This window comes from Diabrotica undecimpunctata, unplaced genomic scaffold, assembly GCF_040954645.1.
Source record: "Diabrotica undecimpunctata isolate CICGRU unplaced genomic scaffold, icDiaUnde3 ctg00001565.1, whole genome shotgun sequence".
NCBI lineage: Eukaryota > Metazoa > Arthropoda > Insecta > Coleoptera > Chrysomelidae > Diabrotica > Diabrotica undecimpunctata.
The window spans coordinates 8521-25292 of NW_027312460.1; the positions used below are offsets into that span (position 1 = coordinate 8521).

At 32.4% G+C, this 16772-nt stretch overlaps 1 protein-coding gene across 1 annotated transcript; it reads right to left on the reverse strand.

Annotated features, from left to right (window-relative positions):
- Nucleotides 1-14419: 14419 nt before the first annotated feature.
- LOC140431641 (uncharacterized) lies at nucleotides 14420-15420 on the reverse strand. Its single transcript, XM_072519530.1, has 2 exons — nucleotides 15196-15420; nucleotides 14420-15137 (listed from the first exon to the last, which is right to left on the reverse strand). The coding sequence occupies exons 1-2, from the start codon at nucleotides 15364-15366 to the stop codon at nucleotides 14973-14975; spliced, it is 336 nt and encodes a 111-aa protein (XP_072375631.1). The 5' UTR covers nucleotides 15367-15420; the 3' UTR covers nucleotides 14420-14972.
- Between the last annotated feature and the right edge of the window lie 1352 nt (nucleotides 15421-16772).

Here is a 16772-nt window from a genome sequence, read left to right on the forward strand (position 1 = left end):
CAACGCTGTTATGGTTTTCTGTATGAATATTTTGTAATTTGTTGTTGATAAACAAATACTTGTTTATCCTCAAGTTTTTATCTTCATTGATAAATATGGGATTTCCTTTTTTATTGGAATAAAAAAAGTTGATTTGGTCTGTTAATACCTTTATTTGTTGATGCAGACCATTAATAATAAGTTCTTTTTTTTTAATAATATAAATAAATATTTTTATATCTATCTTGTTGTCAATCGGAACCTGCTTAATAGCATTTAGGAAATCATCGTCCAATTTAACGTTAGACATCCTCTAGTTCACAACAAACAATGTGACTTTTATTTAAACTCTAATTTCACTATTTGGGAGAGTGAGTCATCGTTTGAAAGGCGTAGAAGTGGGGAAAGACGTATGAAATCCAGTGTCGTACACTCACTTTTATTTCAACGTTAATTATATTATATTGTTTAAATATTATTGTTTAAAATAGGCCACACAATATTTATCTGCAGGTTTTTACTGAAGTTTCCATCTCTATATCCAAAGACTGTTTTCAAAGATATAAATTATAGTTATATTTAGTTTATTTGTTTATTAATATATACTTTATATATTTCTTATATTATTTTATTTTTTCTTAACTTTAAAAACGGTCTCTGTAATAGAGATCCAAACGTCAGTAAAATAAACATGTAAATAGATGTATTGTGGCTTATTTCCAACATTCTCCCTAAAAATACGAAATGCCACAAGCAAAAAGCCACAGAAAAATAAATATTGCTATCATTTGTATATTTGAAAACGATCCCTTTATATAGAGATCGAAACGTCAGTAAATTAAACATTTCAATTAAATATATTGTTACTTATTCCCAACATTATTTCTAAATATACAGAACGGCAAGCAAAAAGACATAGAAAAATAAATATTACTATCACTTGTATATTTGAAAACGATGTCTTTATATAGAGAACGAAAAATCAGTAAATTAAACCTATAAATAAATATTTTGTGGCTTATTCCATACAGTCTCTAAAAAATACAGAATGCCACAAACAAAAAGCTATAAAAAAACAAGTAATTTTGCAGAAAGCTTACTGATGCCACCAGGCTGTCGCGGAAGTTACGCTAAAACGTCTTTTAAATTTTTTTAAAAACAAATTTTAAGACAGTTTCCACACCACCCGAGAGGTATGTCTTGTGGCGCGTCACTTTTTTTTTTAATAGGTGTCCGCCAAGAGCCATATTGTCCCATTAAATAAAATAAACAAAACACTTAAACAGTATAAAACGAAACAAAGTAAAATCCTATAAAACAAAATAAAATTCTATAAAACAAAATAAAATTCTATAAAAAAAAAAATAAAAATAATTTTGGATGTAACAAAACATTGTACTATTCTATTTAAACACAAACACTATACACACTTACTATGTTCTACTCGTTTTTTTTTTGGTTTTTGGATTTTTTATGTTGATGTTCCTTCTAAACTATTAGAAAATATTATTCGCTGTCTAAATCTGAAGATGCAGTGCTGCTATCGCTGTCATTATCTTCACCTGGTGTAATTATAATTGGCTCTAGTAAAACTTTGACATGAGTGTCAAGTTCCCACATACAATATTCTTCTTTAATTATGTGGCCTATACATTTAGCCCATTTCTCTGGAGTTACATGGAGGATTGCTTGAATCAAAAGTTCCTTAACTTCGTTTAATTTGAGCGTTTTGTTATTGCGTGCTACTTTTCCTTCCACTTGCGCCCAGGTAAGTTCAATGGGATTAAGTTCGCAATGATAAGGTGGTAGACGTAGAACTTTCACACCATAATCTTTTGCAGTTTCATCCACAACATAGTTAAGATATTCACTTTTCCTTAACCGTGCAATCTCAAGTAGTTGAATTTTGAGCATTGATTCTTCGTATGCAATCCCCTTTTCTGTAAGCCATTCTTGAATTCTCCCTTTCCGCCATGCCGTCGTCGGTAATTGTTCTAGTCTGCGGCTATGATATGGCGCATTGTCCATAACAACCACAAACCCAGATTCCAATTTTCCAGCGCTCAAATACTTCGGAAGTCATTTCTTTATGATAATCACCTATTTTTTTCGACTCAAATTTAAGCAAACCATTATCAAGGAACCCTGTATCACTTCCTATATGGGTGATGAATAAACGCCGTCCCTTTCCTGATACTTTTTCTGTTGCGTTTTACATATCGAGAGTTCATTTCGCGCATGGTTCTGTTTAAGACCCTACGAGATATCTTGAGTAAAGAGTCATCGTTTTCGAGCTCTTGAGAAATTTTTTTCAGTGTTGGAATTTTACTCCAAAAATAAAAAGAATAAATTTTTCGACGTATAATATTCCTTGCCTCGTCATCGAAAACAATGCTTTTCCTACCTCTAGTTTTAACTTTTTCTTGCTTTTTATTTTCGGATGTATTTTTAAGTACACGATAAATACAGCTAACGGATACTTTTGTTAAACTGCTACAAATGTCGACCGCTTGGCTAACATTTTTTCGTCCATTGTATTTTAATAATCTGTGTATATACTACATATACAATAATTTCAACAATTCTGTATAAGAATATAACTAGGTACTAAAAATTTACTATAAAACGACAAACTATAACACCCTTATTACCAATAACACGTTTTATCAATACTACAATACAGTATTGTTAAAACAGTATTGACAACAATAAGTTTACAAACTTATCACATGAAATATACTCACAAGATGCACTACCCATAGAAACGCCAATGGAAATGAACCATTTCTTCGGCGAAAAAATAATAAAAACTAGTTTTACGGCATGCCTGGGTCCGAATTGTAAAACGGAATTTCCTCGCTAATTATAACATTGACAAACGATTGAACAATAATGTTTTAAAATATCGATTTTTATTTTATAAATTTAAATATGTAACGAAACGGAACATATAAATAAAATTTATTTCATTACAATTTTGTGCTTAATTTTCACTATTGAATAAATTATGTTTTTTTGTATTTTTATGACGGTAATAATCGCTGCGTGGAAGAATACAGGTTTTGTATGACCATAATTACTACTTGTGAACAAGAATTGGCTACACTGTACGACAACTTCTGGTCAAGTCTACTATAGAGAAGCACAAATAAATATACTACTTTATATATTCTGTAATTTCTTATGATGAAACGCAAATTGCAATTGAGAAAACAGGCAGTTTTCGAGGGCCGCTGTGTACATTTAAATTTGAGGATATTCGACGTTTAAACTATGAAATCACTCTTCTAAATTAAGGGTTTCTACTATATGTATTTCAGATGATTTAAAAATTTTGCACAACCAGGATGATAAAAACCATTGCATTTTATACAAGTTAACTTACAACTTTTTTTGAACACTTTATACACATTTTATTTAATGCAGCATTTTCAACGTGTGTACTGTATTCCGCCATGTTGCCATGAAAATAGAAGCTGAGAACAAATCTTGAGAGAGGTCAAACATCAAACGGCGTCAGGTTATCCTGGATGATAACAATATGTATTTTTCAAAACCCGACTGCCTATTTTTTACGTATAACGACTTACTTAGCCTTCAGGACGCTATTATCAAATTCCTTGACAAAGAAAACAGCTTTCAAAATACCGGTAACTAACTCACTATACAAACACTGCCACCTAGCATTTTGAGCTTAAATAACCTTTTTTTTAACCAAAACTTATGTAATTAAGCAAAATCTGCCGGTTTTTGAAACTCTAATCGATAATCGTGTTTCCTCGTTCAGACCCCAATTTATTCTCATCGACCGCTACACTATCGAATTCCCGATGAAACAATTGAACTGACATTATCCTCCTGGAATCATTCTCTTGTCAGCATACACTTTTCCAATAATCCAAGTGGAAAGATTTATATTTATTTCCAGCGTAAATATCTAGGCGGAATCAAGATCCAAAGAAAAAGCAATTTGTGTTATTATAAACAGACTAAAAATGTTTATATTATCAATCTCAGAGACGCAAAAAGATTAGTATTCTTTTTCGGTGTTTTATTACAATGTACGAAATTACAATTTATGTACCTAAAAAACGAAGGTGTTGGTTGTGCTATTAAAATAACTACAACTACTGTCAACTTCTTTCAACTCTCTAGAAATCGAAGTAATTACCCTGCTAAACTATATGGAATAATACAAGCTGTGAAAACTACACTAATGGTAACAAAAGTAGAACAATCTGTTCTAAATGTCTGTCATCTATGCACTTCATAAGAAAGTTATATTCTACCCACCCTATAGTTTAAGAAATCCATAGTTGATGCAATTCCTAATATAATTTTTTCTGCAACAAGATCTCGTTTGTTTTCTTTGCCAATTATATGTACATTGATTTTTAACTTACATCTTTCATTTTTCCTTTCCTGTCTCTAACAGTTTCTTTAGAATGTATCTTCGTTCGTCAGTATTGCCAGCTATTAGTAGATACTTGATAATCCGCGAACAGAAGAGAGTATATTGTTGTATTAGCCATCGTTAGTCCCATTTGACTACATGTCCGTCGCCATATTTTAAGTATTTCTTTAAGGTATATGCTAAGCAACAGTAACGCCAAGGAACATCCCTGCTTTAAGTGATTACTACTCCGAAACTCTCCATACGTCGTCTTGTCTACTTTGACAGCGCTGGTTTAATGTAACCTATATTGACACCAGTGCTTTTTATGTAAATCACAGTTTTAGTGGTAAGGTATCGTAGGCTTTCTCAAGGTCGACAAGTGTTAAATGGATAATTGGCTCTCTTTCTATACTTGTTTCTGTAAGATTTTTAATAGTGAATATCTAGTTTGCCAATTATATGTACATTGATTTTTAACTTACATCTTTCATTTTTCCTTTCCTGTCTCTAACAGTTTCTTTAGAATGTATCTTCGTTCGTCAGTATTGCCAGCTATTAGTAGATACTTGATAATCCGCGAACAGAAGAGAGTATATTGTTGTATTAGCCATCGTTAGTCCCATTTGACTACATGTCCGTCGCCATATTTTAAGTATTTCTTTAAGGTATATGCTAAGCAACAGTAACGCCAAGGAACATCCCTGCTTTAAGTGATTACTACTCCGAAACTCTCCATACGTCGTCTTGTCTACTTTGACAGCGCTGGTTTAATGTAACCTATATTGACACCAGTGCTTTTTATGTAAATCACAGTTTTAGTGGTAAGGTATCGTAGGCTTTCTCAAGGTCGACAAGTGTTAAATGGATAATTGGCTCTCTTTCTATACTTGTTTCTGTAAGATTTTTAATAGTGAATATCTAGTACCTGCAGGAGCTTTAAAGCCCTTTTGCTAAAATTTTTCTGACAAAATTAAAAATATCATGGCTATATTCCATTCTTTGGGGTGGTGGCTCATTCAGGCACTTATCAAATTAACTGTAAGGATCTCTGGAGCTGCTTTGAGTAGATCGTTATTTATGTTCACAGCACCACGATTTTTTCTATTCTTTAGCTGCATGACACTTTTTTATACTTCTGTTGCAATTATTATTGTTTCTTGTTTATTATTTTCTTCCTAGATTTTTTCTGAAATCTCTTCCTGACTATCTTTCGTTAGGAGCTGATGAGAATATTCCTCCCACTCTTGGGACACTAGTCAGATGTACTCCTGCAACGTCCTTTGTATTTTACTTCTTTGCAAGTTCTTTTCCAGTTATTATCTTTACCATTTCTTTTTTTACTTTTTAATAATCTTTAGTCTTTAACAGCTATCCATTTGTCGCAAGCTTTCTTCTTATTCTTAACTATAGTTTTTAGTTTATGGGTCCACCAATGGCATTTCTTTTTTTATAGTTCTTACAGTCTATTTCCCCTAGAGCATATTTTCTAGCATCATGAATACAAGATTTTCTATCGATATTATGCTCTATGCTGACCCATATTTTATCTGCTTAAGTTGAATTGACAATCACAAATAATATAGACATTTAAAGGAATTATCCTGTAGACTATCTTAATTATACTGGACTATTTCCTGAGTTTCGTCACATTATATGCTTGCTATAAAAAGAAGATGATCTGAATTATACATAAAATCATTCTTGGTCTTCAAGTTGTCAAGTTTTGTAAAATGAGTATTATACTAAGCTTAGAAGTCTATTTATATTTTCAATTTTAAAAATATACATATATTATAAAATTATTTATAAATATATTTAAAATAATTTACGTTTTGCTTTTTATCCATCCTTGATAATGCTAAAGAAGCATCAAACCTAATTAAAGTCTCTAACATCTTCGTGGAGATCATGTCCTTAAATTTGTCGTGGGACTAACGCTGGCATCATATTAAATCAAGCCGCATCCTAAGAGGGCAATATATTTGTCCGTGGCGGATGTCTGAGTCATGGAGGATACGAATACCGAATGCCAATTTGCAAAGGTATTCGTTCAGATAGCAGATGTCGAAGGTGGCCACTAAGCTATTTTTGCAAGTAGAATTTTCAATGTGCATGCTTTTTGAATAAAAACATTTCAAAAGAATTAAAATAAACAAAAGTGAAAGTGGAAAACTAAATTTCTATATTTTTTAAATAAAATTTCAGTAAGTATGAACAGAGCTGACTTTGTTTTATAGAATTATAATCGAATACAAATATAATTAATAATAATTAATATTTAAATGGAAATAAGCCACAATAAAAGGTTAAAGTACGTTTATTGACGTTTCAATTTCCACTTCGGAAATCGTTCTCAAAATACAAACAATAATAAATTAAACAAGTTTTGTTTTTTTGTTACTTGGTGAAAAATTCTTCTAATAATTTAATTTTATCTGACTTATTTATATTGACAATTCAGACATACATTATACATTTTAAAGTAGACGAATTTAAAATGATGTTGCCAATATTGTTGAGTTGCGCTCTTGGGACGACTTTAGTTATAAGGTAGTTCATTCTATTACATGAAATCAACTTTAACTTGAGAACATCCGTCAGAAAAAAATCATAGCATGTAATTCGTCTTTAAAAAGACAAAGACATGTCATGATGACAGCAAAATTCTCCTGTTAGTGATTCCATAGTAAATTATGAGGGAAAACCAGGAAAAAAACTCATAATATTATCCCGACATGGTAAGTATTTATACTATTCCAACACCAAATTCTGATTTTATATGTTTGTTATTAAAAAAAAAAATAAATGATAATACTGGTATTTTCCTTTTAATAACAATTTTTCCTCTTTTAATATCGGTTACCAGATCCTACTACATTCTGCCGAAAAATTTGCAACACAATTGGTCTTACTTAGCATAATTAGAGCCGCTTCTTTAATTTTTTTCTTTTTACCATCCGTTTCTTTTAGGACTATTTTGAATCAATCCATTGAACCCTATGTTCATTATCATTATTCTTAAATATAATTACTAATCTAACCATATAATAATAAAAACTTTTGTTTTCAACATTTTTACATTATTTATTTTAAATTAATATTACTATATATACAGCTGTTTAGGCGAGACTACCCGTCTCACTTGAGATCATCTCCTTTCTCCAACAAGTAACGGTAGAATCCATCACTTATAATTACAATAGCGTTTACTTGAATATCGTAGATTAAGGACGTATCTCGACGAGTGCGATAGCACCGATAAGAATAAGTTAAAATCTTGTTATTAAAATTCTATTTATTAAAATAAACAGTAAAGTGGCTGTGGCGTACCAAATTCTGTTTCCTACAATAAACAATTCACACATACGGAACACAAACAAACAGTGTATCTTGTAGTATCAGGAGAAATTGCAGGTAAGCACTAGGTCCACTATTAACAAACATTCAGGAATATGCACCTAACTCCCCAACAATATACACATATACTGGTAACCGACTCCTATATCAAACATTCCACAAACTCAATTCGTCCTTCCACCACAACCCCAACAATTTCCACCATAACCCCAATCAATTTACTACAATCCAAGCAACCCATCTACTGTAGGGAAAACATCAAACACAAAGCTTAAACTTGCAATTATACATTTAGAAAAATCGGATATAGGGTATAGCAAAGACGATGATCAATAAACCCAATATAAAAACTCATGGCAGCTAGTCAAAAAAAACGCAAATTTTCAAAATAAAATAACTATCTCAATTCTCCAAGCTCACCAGCAACAAAAATACAAAATCGATAGAGTGCCTTATTAAACGCCGAGTGCCCTGAAGAAACTGAAATAGAAAAACAACAGAAAATACTAAAACCACCTCCAATATTCATATACGGCGTCAAAAAAGATATAGTCGATAACTTTGTACAAATTAAGGAGGAAGAACATACGACACTGTCAAGACATCAAGTCGCAAACTGATAAGACATTTACGAGAAGAAAAACCGTTAACTACACTTACCAAATAAAGGAAGACTGTGCCTATAGAGTGGTAAAAAGACACATCCATCACTCTATACCGACAACAGACATAACAAAGGAACTAGAAAAGCCGGCTATAAAGTTTGCAACATAACTAACATTCGACACAGACCAACAAAGGAACCCCTATATTTATTTTTCGTAAACCTTAAATCCAACAGTAACAACAAAGACATATTTACCCTAGAATTCTTATGTCACACCAAAATAGCGGACAAGGCACCAAATAAGAGAAACTTAATCACCCAATGCATGCGGTGTCAAGCATATGGCCATAATAAAACGTACTGCACTAAACCGCACTACTGCATTCAATGTGGAGGAAAACAGTATACAAAAGATTGTAAAAATCTAGTAATGCTCCAGCTAAGTGTGCACTATGCAAAGATTATACTGCTAACTGTAAGGACAGAGTAGTCTACAGTGAACTAGTAGAAAACAGACATATGCTGAAAGGAGGAAAGCAACAGCATCAAAGAACAACATTCGATAGTCCACATGTATGTACTAAACCAAACCAGCTAAACACCAGTCTACAAAATCATCAAAGAATCTACACAAACGTGACAGCACATCAAACCAACCATGATTCAAAACCTAAAACTAATATAGAACAACAACTTTTAACATTTTTAAACAGTTCAAAAACATGTTCTCGCAAATTATAAGTCAAAATAGTATGATATTAAATATATTAACACAAATCATTAACCAAAGAAATGACTAAACATACGTAGAGTTGCCACATGGAACGCTAATGTCCTGCTAAACTATAAGCAGAAAGTAATTACTTTCTTAAACCTGAATAAAATTGATTTTCTGCTTATTTTAGAGACTTACTTTACCGATATAACTACGTTCTACACTCCGCTCTATACCACATACAGCACACCGTATCCCAATAGTACAGCTTATGGTGATTCAGCGGTAATCATCCGCAGCTGCATATCAGATCATGTATTGCCAAAATATGCAACAGAAAAAATACAAGCAGCAATCGTTCAAGTGAATGCAACGCCATGACACTTTAAGATATCTGCAATGTATAGCCCACCTTGTTATGCAATCTCGGATGAATACAAAGCCTTCTTCCAATAACTTGGCAGTAAATTCATAGCCGGTGGCGATTGAAATGCGAAACGTACTCACTGTGGCTCAAGACTCACAACGATAAAAGGTCGTAATTTTCTAAAAGCAATGACCGACAACAGCTATGATTGCCACACCAACGGAATCCCTACGTATCAGACCAATGACCCCAGAAAACTTCTAGATCTACTGGACTACTTTATAAGCAAAGGAGTGTTCAGAAACAACTGTCTAATAAAATCCAGCTTTGATCTGTCATCGAATCATACACCGATTATTATGAGCCTGAGTAACTCAGTTATAAACAACCTTCCATCTCCTTGACTCAGGTCAAAAAACACCAACTAGGCAGATTTTTAATCTTACCTAGAAGAAAACGCCAATCTTAATCTGCGGATCAAATCTACACATGACATAGATACAGCAGCTCAATACTTCACCACGCAATCTACACCACGAACTAAATGCAAGTCAACACATACCACAAATGTTCCCCGGTACACAAACTCGTTGCTAAAAAACGTCGTGAGAGGAGAACCTGGCAAAGATCTTGAAATAACACAGATCTACATATATATTCAGTAGACCGCGTAGTCAACTTGAAGTAGCCATCAATGCTGCAAACAACAAAATTTTCGAACATTACATTACAAACCTTACAGCAAATGACCAAACGTTATGGAAGGCTACTAAGAAGCTTAAGAAACCATATACAACTGTCATTTCCATATGTAAACCAAATGGCGAATGGACTTGTTTTAATAAAGTAAAAGCGGACGTCTTCGCTCAACAATAAACAAAGTCAACTCACGAAAAGCCTAAGGTTATGATTTAATCTCGGCACAAGTACTAAAACAATTTCCTCGCAAGACCATTACTTTGCAAACAGTTATATTTAACCGCATGCTAAACTTATCACCAAATGGCGAATGGACTTGTTTTAATAAACTTTCTCGCAAGACCATTACTTTGCAAACAGTTATATTTAACCGCATGCTAAGCTTATCTTGCTTTTCAAAAATATTGAAATTTGCTGAAATCATCATGGTCATCTAGCCAGGAAAAGAGTTCAATAAACTAACACCTTATCGACCCATCAGCGTACTCCCAACCGTAAGCAAAGTTTTTGAAAAATTGCAGCTACAAAGGATATACGCAGATAATTAACTTCTAACATTATTATCAAAACTTCAGTTTGGTGTTCGGAAAAATTACTCCACTAACCAACAAATCAATCGAATGATTGATATTGACATGATATTGATGATGACAAAAAATAAAATATTAAAAAGTCTTGAAGAAAAAAAAAATACTGCAACGTTATATTTCTAGACATCTCACAAGCGTTTGATAAAGTCGAGCACTAAGGTCGCCTTTACAAAGTAAAAATAGCACTATCCAGTAACTATTTCTTCCTACTTAAATCCTACATATTAAATAGATATTTTTGTGTAAAATTCAAAGACCAACAATCCAAGCTCTGTCCTATCAACTCCGGAGTCCCGCAGTATAGTGTTCTAGAGCCGCTGCTTTTCTCATTCTACACAGCCGATATATCAGAGACTACTAATACTCTAATCACTTTCTTTGCTGAAGACGTAGCAATACTAGCTGTATGAAGATCGTACACAAGCCTCACAAAACCTGCAACATCATCTGAATATAATCAGTGACTGGTATACGAAATGGAGAACAAAACAAAATCAACTTAAATAACATTGACCAACCGTTACATGTGCCCACCTGTAACAATGGAAAATGAAAGAATACGAACAATAACAGACGCTAGATACATTGGCCTCCATTTTGACCAACGTCTCACTTAAAAGGAACATATCCAACCAAAAGGTTCTACTAACTTCACCTATGGGGCTATGTAAAGTCAACGTCACTGAATATCATCCAAAGATTTCAGTTTAAAGTGCTAAGATCGATAGCGTGTGCACCATGGTACAAAAGCAATCAAACACTTAACTAGGATTTTAAGATTCCTTTCATCAGAGAAGAAATCTATGAGACACGGAGTCACAAAAAGAACGTACCATTCACCATGAAAATGAGCTAGTAAAGGAATTATTCAACAATGGTCCAACCAAGACCAAGAGAAGACTAGATAGAACCTGACCCCAAGACCTACTTCAAAACTAAACCAAAATAGAATAAGGGGAGACATCATTGGATGTCTTTCCTTTAAACCTTTCCAAAACCTGTAACACATTTACTTAATCTCTGTAGTGATATAGATTGTATATAAACATAATTATAAAAAAAACTTATACTTACTTAGTACCTTAGTCTTGTAAATATATATATATATATATATATATATATATATATATATATATATATATATATATGTATATATATATATATATATATATATATATATATATATATTGTTATGTTTCTTCTTTCCCAACCAAAGAAAAATAAATAAAAAAATCCATCGAAATAAAATTTTAAGATATCAATATAAACAAATTGTATATAGTCATTTAAGATAAGATTTAGTGTAGATAAGAATAGAAATTTGTTTCTTTTTCCGTTTCAAACAAAATTATCAAAAATCTTTTGTTTAGAATTAGAAGACATTTTACCTGTAAGTTAATCTTTTCATTGTTTGTATAGTCGAGTATTAAATGACCATATTCTAATCTTTTGAAATATGTATAAATGGTGAATTGACAAAACCAATTTTAAAGTAAGCTATTTAGTTTTTCTCTGAAACCGAAATTAGACTTTTCCAAAATCATGGTAAACACAATTTGAGCTTTTGATTGGGCGGTCGTTTTTAAATGGGAATTTGTGAGCCGATCATGAGACCGGAGAATTTAGTTATATTTTGGTCATCGAAAGGAAACAGTCGTTTGTCTCAAGATAGGGTGTGGTTCGTGAGTTTGGATACCGGCGTAACGAAAAGAAGTGAATAGTTTGCAGAAGGAGACAACAAATAGATTAAAAGAGGTCCTTGTATCTACCGTGGGCATTTTATAAAGTATATGTGAAAGTATTCTTACGGCATCAAGTTGACAAAAGGAGGTCCTGGTGTCATAAATAAGTAGCTGAGTTTGGAAAAGTGAATCAGGTGTTTTTTGTGTAGTCTGCAGGAGGTTTGCAGAGACGTTAAGAAGGAGCCGAGGTGCCAAAGAGGAGAGATCACATCTTTGAGGAGACTGGACTTTTCTGGGTATGTTCCAACATACAACTCAAGAAGAAAATAAGCTGTAAGTGTTTGTACAATTGAATTTTATATCTGTGAAGGATCGGTTTGACATCATGGTCATTAGCATTCAAATTTAAGAACTGAGGTTTTGTTAGGCTAATCAAAAGTTTAAAGTTTTGTTGTTTCTTGTTTCAAGTAAAGAAAATTTTAAGTAAAATTGGTTTTCACGTAATATAAATGTATGTAGCTTTATAATCTTATTATTATAAAAATTTGATTTATTTTCTTGTATGCTGATTGATAGGATAACGACAGAATTTAATAATTGTTTTATTCGTTCATATAAAATAAAGAAACGTAAATCTTTGTAATATAATATATTTGTATTCTTATCCTTTTTTCTCTATCCCGATAAAAGACAACTAGAAAATCTTTTGAATCCATCGAACACAGGTAATATAAGGATTATTTTACTTTTGATAACAAATAAGTTATAATTCTTTTTTATTGGCTAAATAAACTAAGATTAAAGTCAAAATAAACAATCATAATAATATATATATATATATATATATATATATATATATAAATTTGGAATTTTATGTTAACTACATATAGTGCATAAAATTAAGCTTTAGTGTATGTTTTCGTGTTTGTACATAAAACAAATATTTTGAATTTCTTATCATAAAATACACTATATTATTACTATTATAATTTATCATTTTAAGATCATAAATAAATGGATATTAATAAAAATGCATGAACATTTTCAAATCCCTTCATCTGCTTAATAGGCTATTGATTATGTTAACCTTTCGCTACCGAAGGGTCAAGTTGTTTTGTGGTGACGGAGGGAGTACATTATGTACCCGATGCATTTTTATAGATTAAATATTAACATAATGCAATAATTTTAGTTAAAACATAATTAAAACAAATGTTAGTATTTTTTATTGAGTATAAGTAACAATAAAAAATATATGGTGTCTTGAAAAAATTACTTATCGTTTTTTTGATTAGCTTTACATTTTGTACATATTATTGTTTGAATTGTTGTGGTTGTTTGATGTTCAGCACAAACAAAGAATTTACAAGAATTGCACGTTTTTCTGCTTTTGCGGTTCTTCTTGCGTGGACAAAGTAAACATCGCCCTGAGAATTTCAAGATGGAGGCGTCGTTTCTTTGCCGTCTTTGCCAATTCTTTGCCGTCCACAGTACGTATGCATTCAGACCTGCAATGTCTAGAAGATTTTAAAACAAAACAAATGGACATCTCTTAGAGGCTCTTTTACAAGAATATTCATTTACCATCTTATCCATAGTATCTACGGCACCTTTTGTAGAATTGTAATGCAAGATTATGTCTGGCTTATAGTCCGTCTATTCTCCGCTAATTTTATCGTCGTTATGTTCTGTACTCAATAAAATTACTGCCTTATTCTTTTTAGGAACGTAAGACGCCAGTGTTATTTCCTCAGTGAAGGCAAAAACTGAGGACTTTTCTTGTCTAGAAATATTGGGTAGCAGGGCTGGAGGGATATCCTGCTTGTTTTTTTTTTCGAAGTGTTCCACATAATGTTATTTGTCGATCTAGGAGTTGTTTTGCCAAGGGAACACTGGTAAAGAAATTATCAGTAGTGATGCCATAACCAGTTTTTAGAAATGAGACCAAATCAAGTACTACTCTTTTGCCCTGGTCTTTTTCTGGTTTGTTACCATCTTTTCCAGTATAAATCTGAAGGATAGGTGATTGTTGCATCAACTAGAGCCCATATTTTGATGCCATACTTGGCTGGTTTTGATTTAATGTAGACTCTAAATGGACACTTACCTCTAAAACTTACAAGTTGTTCATCAACAGTTAGATGAGAGTGGCACTTAAAACTTTCTTTACAGTGTTCTACAAACTTTGTAAACACTTCCCTAAAAGCTGCTAGTTTGTCAGAACTTCTACGTTCTTCTCTAGTGTTCAAATCGTCGAATCGCATAAGTGAAATTAAATCTAGAAATCGGTCGCGTGACATGGCAGCCGGAAAAATAGATCGACTGTACAAAGGGTTTCGACACCACAAAAAGTGCACTGGTTCCCTATTGGCTTTTAGCGCACCTGCCGTAATCAAGAGTCCCAAGACCGCATAAATTTCCACTGAATCAGTGGGCAACCAGGTTCTTGTTTTATTAGGATTTTTCCCATTCCAATCCTGAAAGTATTTCTCCGCTTTCTGGTTTGTACATTTGACGATGATCTCTACAATTTTCTCATCTACAAATAATTTGAAGCAATCACTAATTTTAGCGACATTTTTAGATTTTTCTGTAAGCCCTGGTTTTTCGAGCAAGTTTTTTTGTGCGACATCTAGTTTGTCGTAAAGGACGATTTTTCCAAACTGTACCATTCTTGGAAATAAATGTGGAATCTACTGCCCCCAAAACTGGTTTATCAGAATCATTACTGTCGCTCTCAGATGGCTAAAATATAATAAACTCAAGATAGAAATATCGTACATAAAACAAAAATAAAAATTACCTGCAGAATTTCAGGCTCATATTCCGCTACTTCTAAATTATCATCTAATTCTGAATCATCCGATAAACTATCTCTTTCAGAAAGGTAATCATCATCACTTTCCTCTAACCACTGCACTGCAGTTTCACGATCCTGTTCTTTCCGAAGGTCTAACTTTATTTTTTTCGACATATCGGTAAATCGTGTAATCACAAATGGATAAACTAAAACGGTATGTTAGCACTAAGTCATCACAAAACTGATTTGTGTGTTATTGCGCAAAATGTCTGGTTTAGTCAGTGGCGTCGAGCGCAATGATCTGTACCGCGGTTGACGGAGGGGGTACAACTTGTACCCCAAAGCACAGTGCTGCACTTTTCATAGGTAAAAATATGTCAAATTGAAAACAAATGGTTGGATATGCTTTTACACATTCCAATAAAGAAGAAACTAGAAGAGTTAAACAAAATTTTAACATTTTTAAAAATTATTCATGAAAAATCGAATTTGGGGTACAATCTGTACCCCCCTCCGGTAGCGGAAGGTTAAAAATAAGGATAAAAAAAACTAAAACGGTAAAGGGCTTTTACTGTTTCATATGATCAATGTAATTCCAAATATAAAAAACCGCAGAGTGTAACCATTTAAAGGGGTGCGTTTTTGAGAATGGGATGAATTTGTCGCTATGCACCAAGCTGCATTTAAGTGCAGTTTTTGTACATCTCTACTTAAAAAAAAGTTGTTTAGAATTAAATTTTTGATCAAAATGTCACCTTTTAAAGTCAAAAATATATTATTTTCAAAATATATTCAAAAATTAAGCAAAAAAACACAGGAACACTGGCAAATTTTTTGGTCCATAACTTTTTTCTACGGAGTTATATGTATATGTATTTCTGTACAGAAACAAAACACTTTTTATAAATAACTGTACAAAACATCAAATTTGTATAAATCTTAACCCGTAACTGCTACCGACAGGGTCAGCGTGACCCATCAATAGTTTTAAACCGCCCTACCCATTTCAGTTTGATAGTGGGGGAGCTGTCTGTCCACCTATTCTCTGGCCAGTTAGTATTTTATAAAAAGGCAAAGTGAGCAGTTTTGTTGATCGTGTCAAATTCGAAATAATTACGTAGTTGGGTGACGGTGACCCGTCTATAGTATTTAAGTAACATAATATTTTTTGGTTATAAAGGTATGTACCTATTTTTATTATTATATATATATATATATATATATATATATATATATATATATATATATATATATATATATTATTATGTTAACGGCTTGAATAATTTAAATATTTATATCATTTGCTTAATACACATTTTTTGTTTTAGATAAAATGCTTCTTCAAGTAAGCATTTAACTTTGTCTGAGATGGAAGACATTCTAAACAGTGAAGAGTTTTGGAAAGATTTGGAAGATGCCGATGAAACGACAGATACTCTCCAAGAAGTAGAAAATAAGGAGCAAGCTGCACACAAATTATTTAACTATTCAGGTGAAAGTGACAGCGATGAAATAGACAATGAAATTTACAGTGAACACGACTCTGATAGTGAATTTGAGGTTGAACTATTGCATGAAAA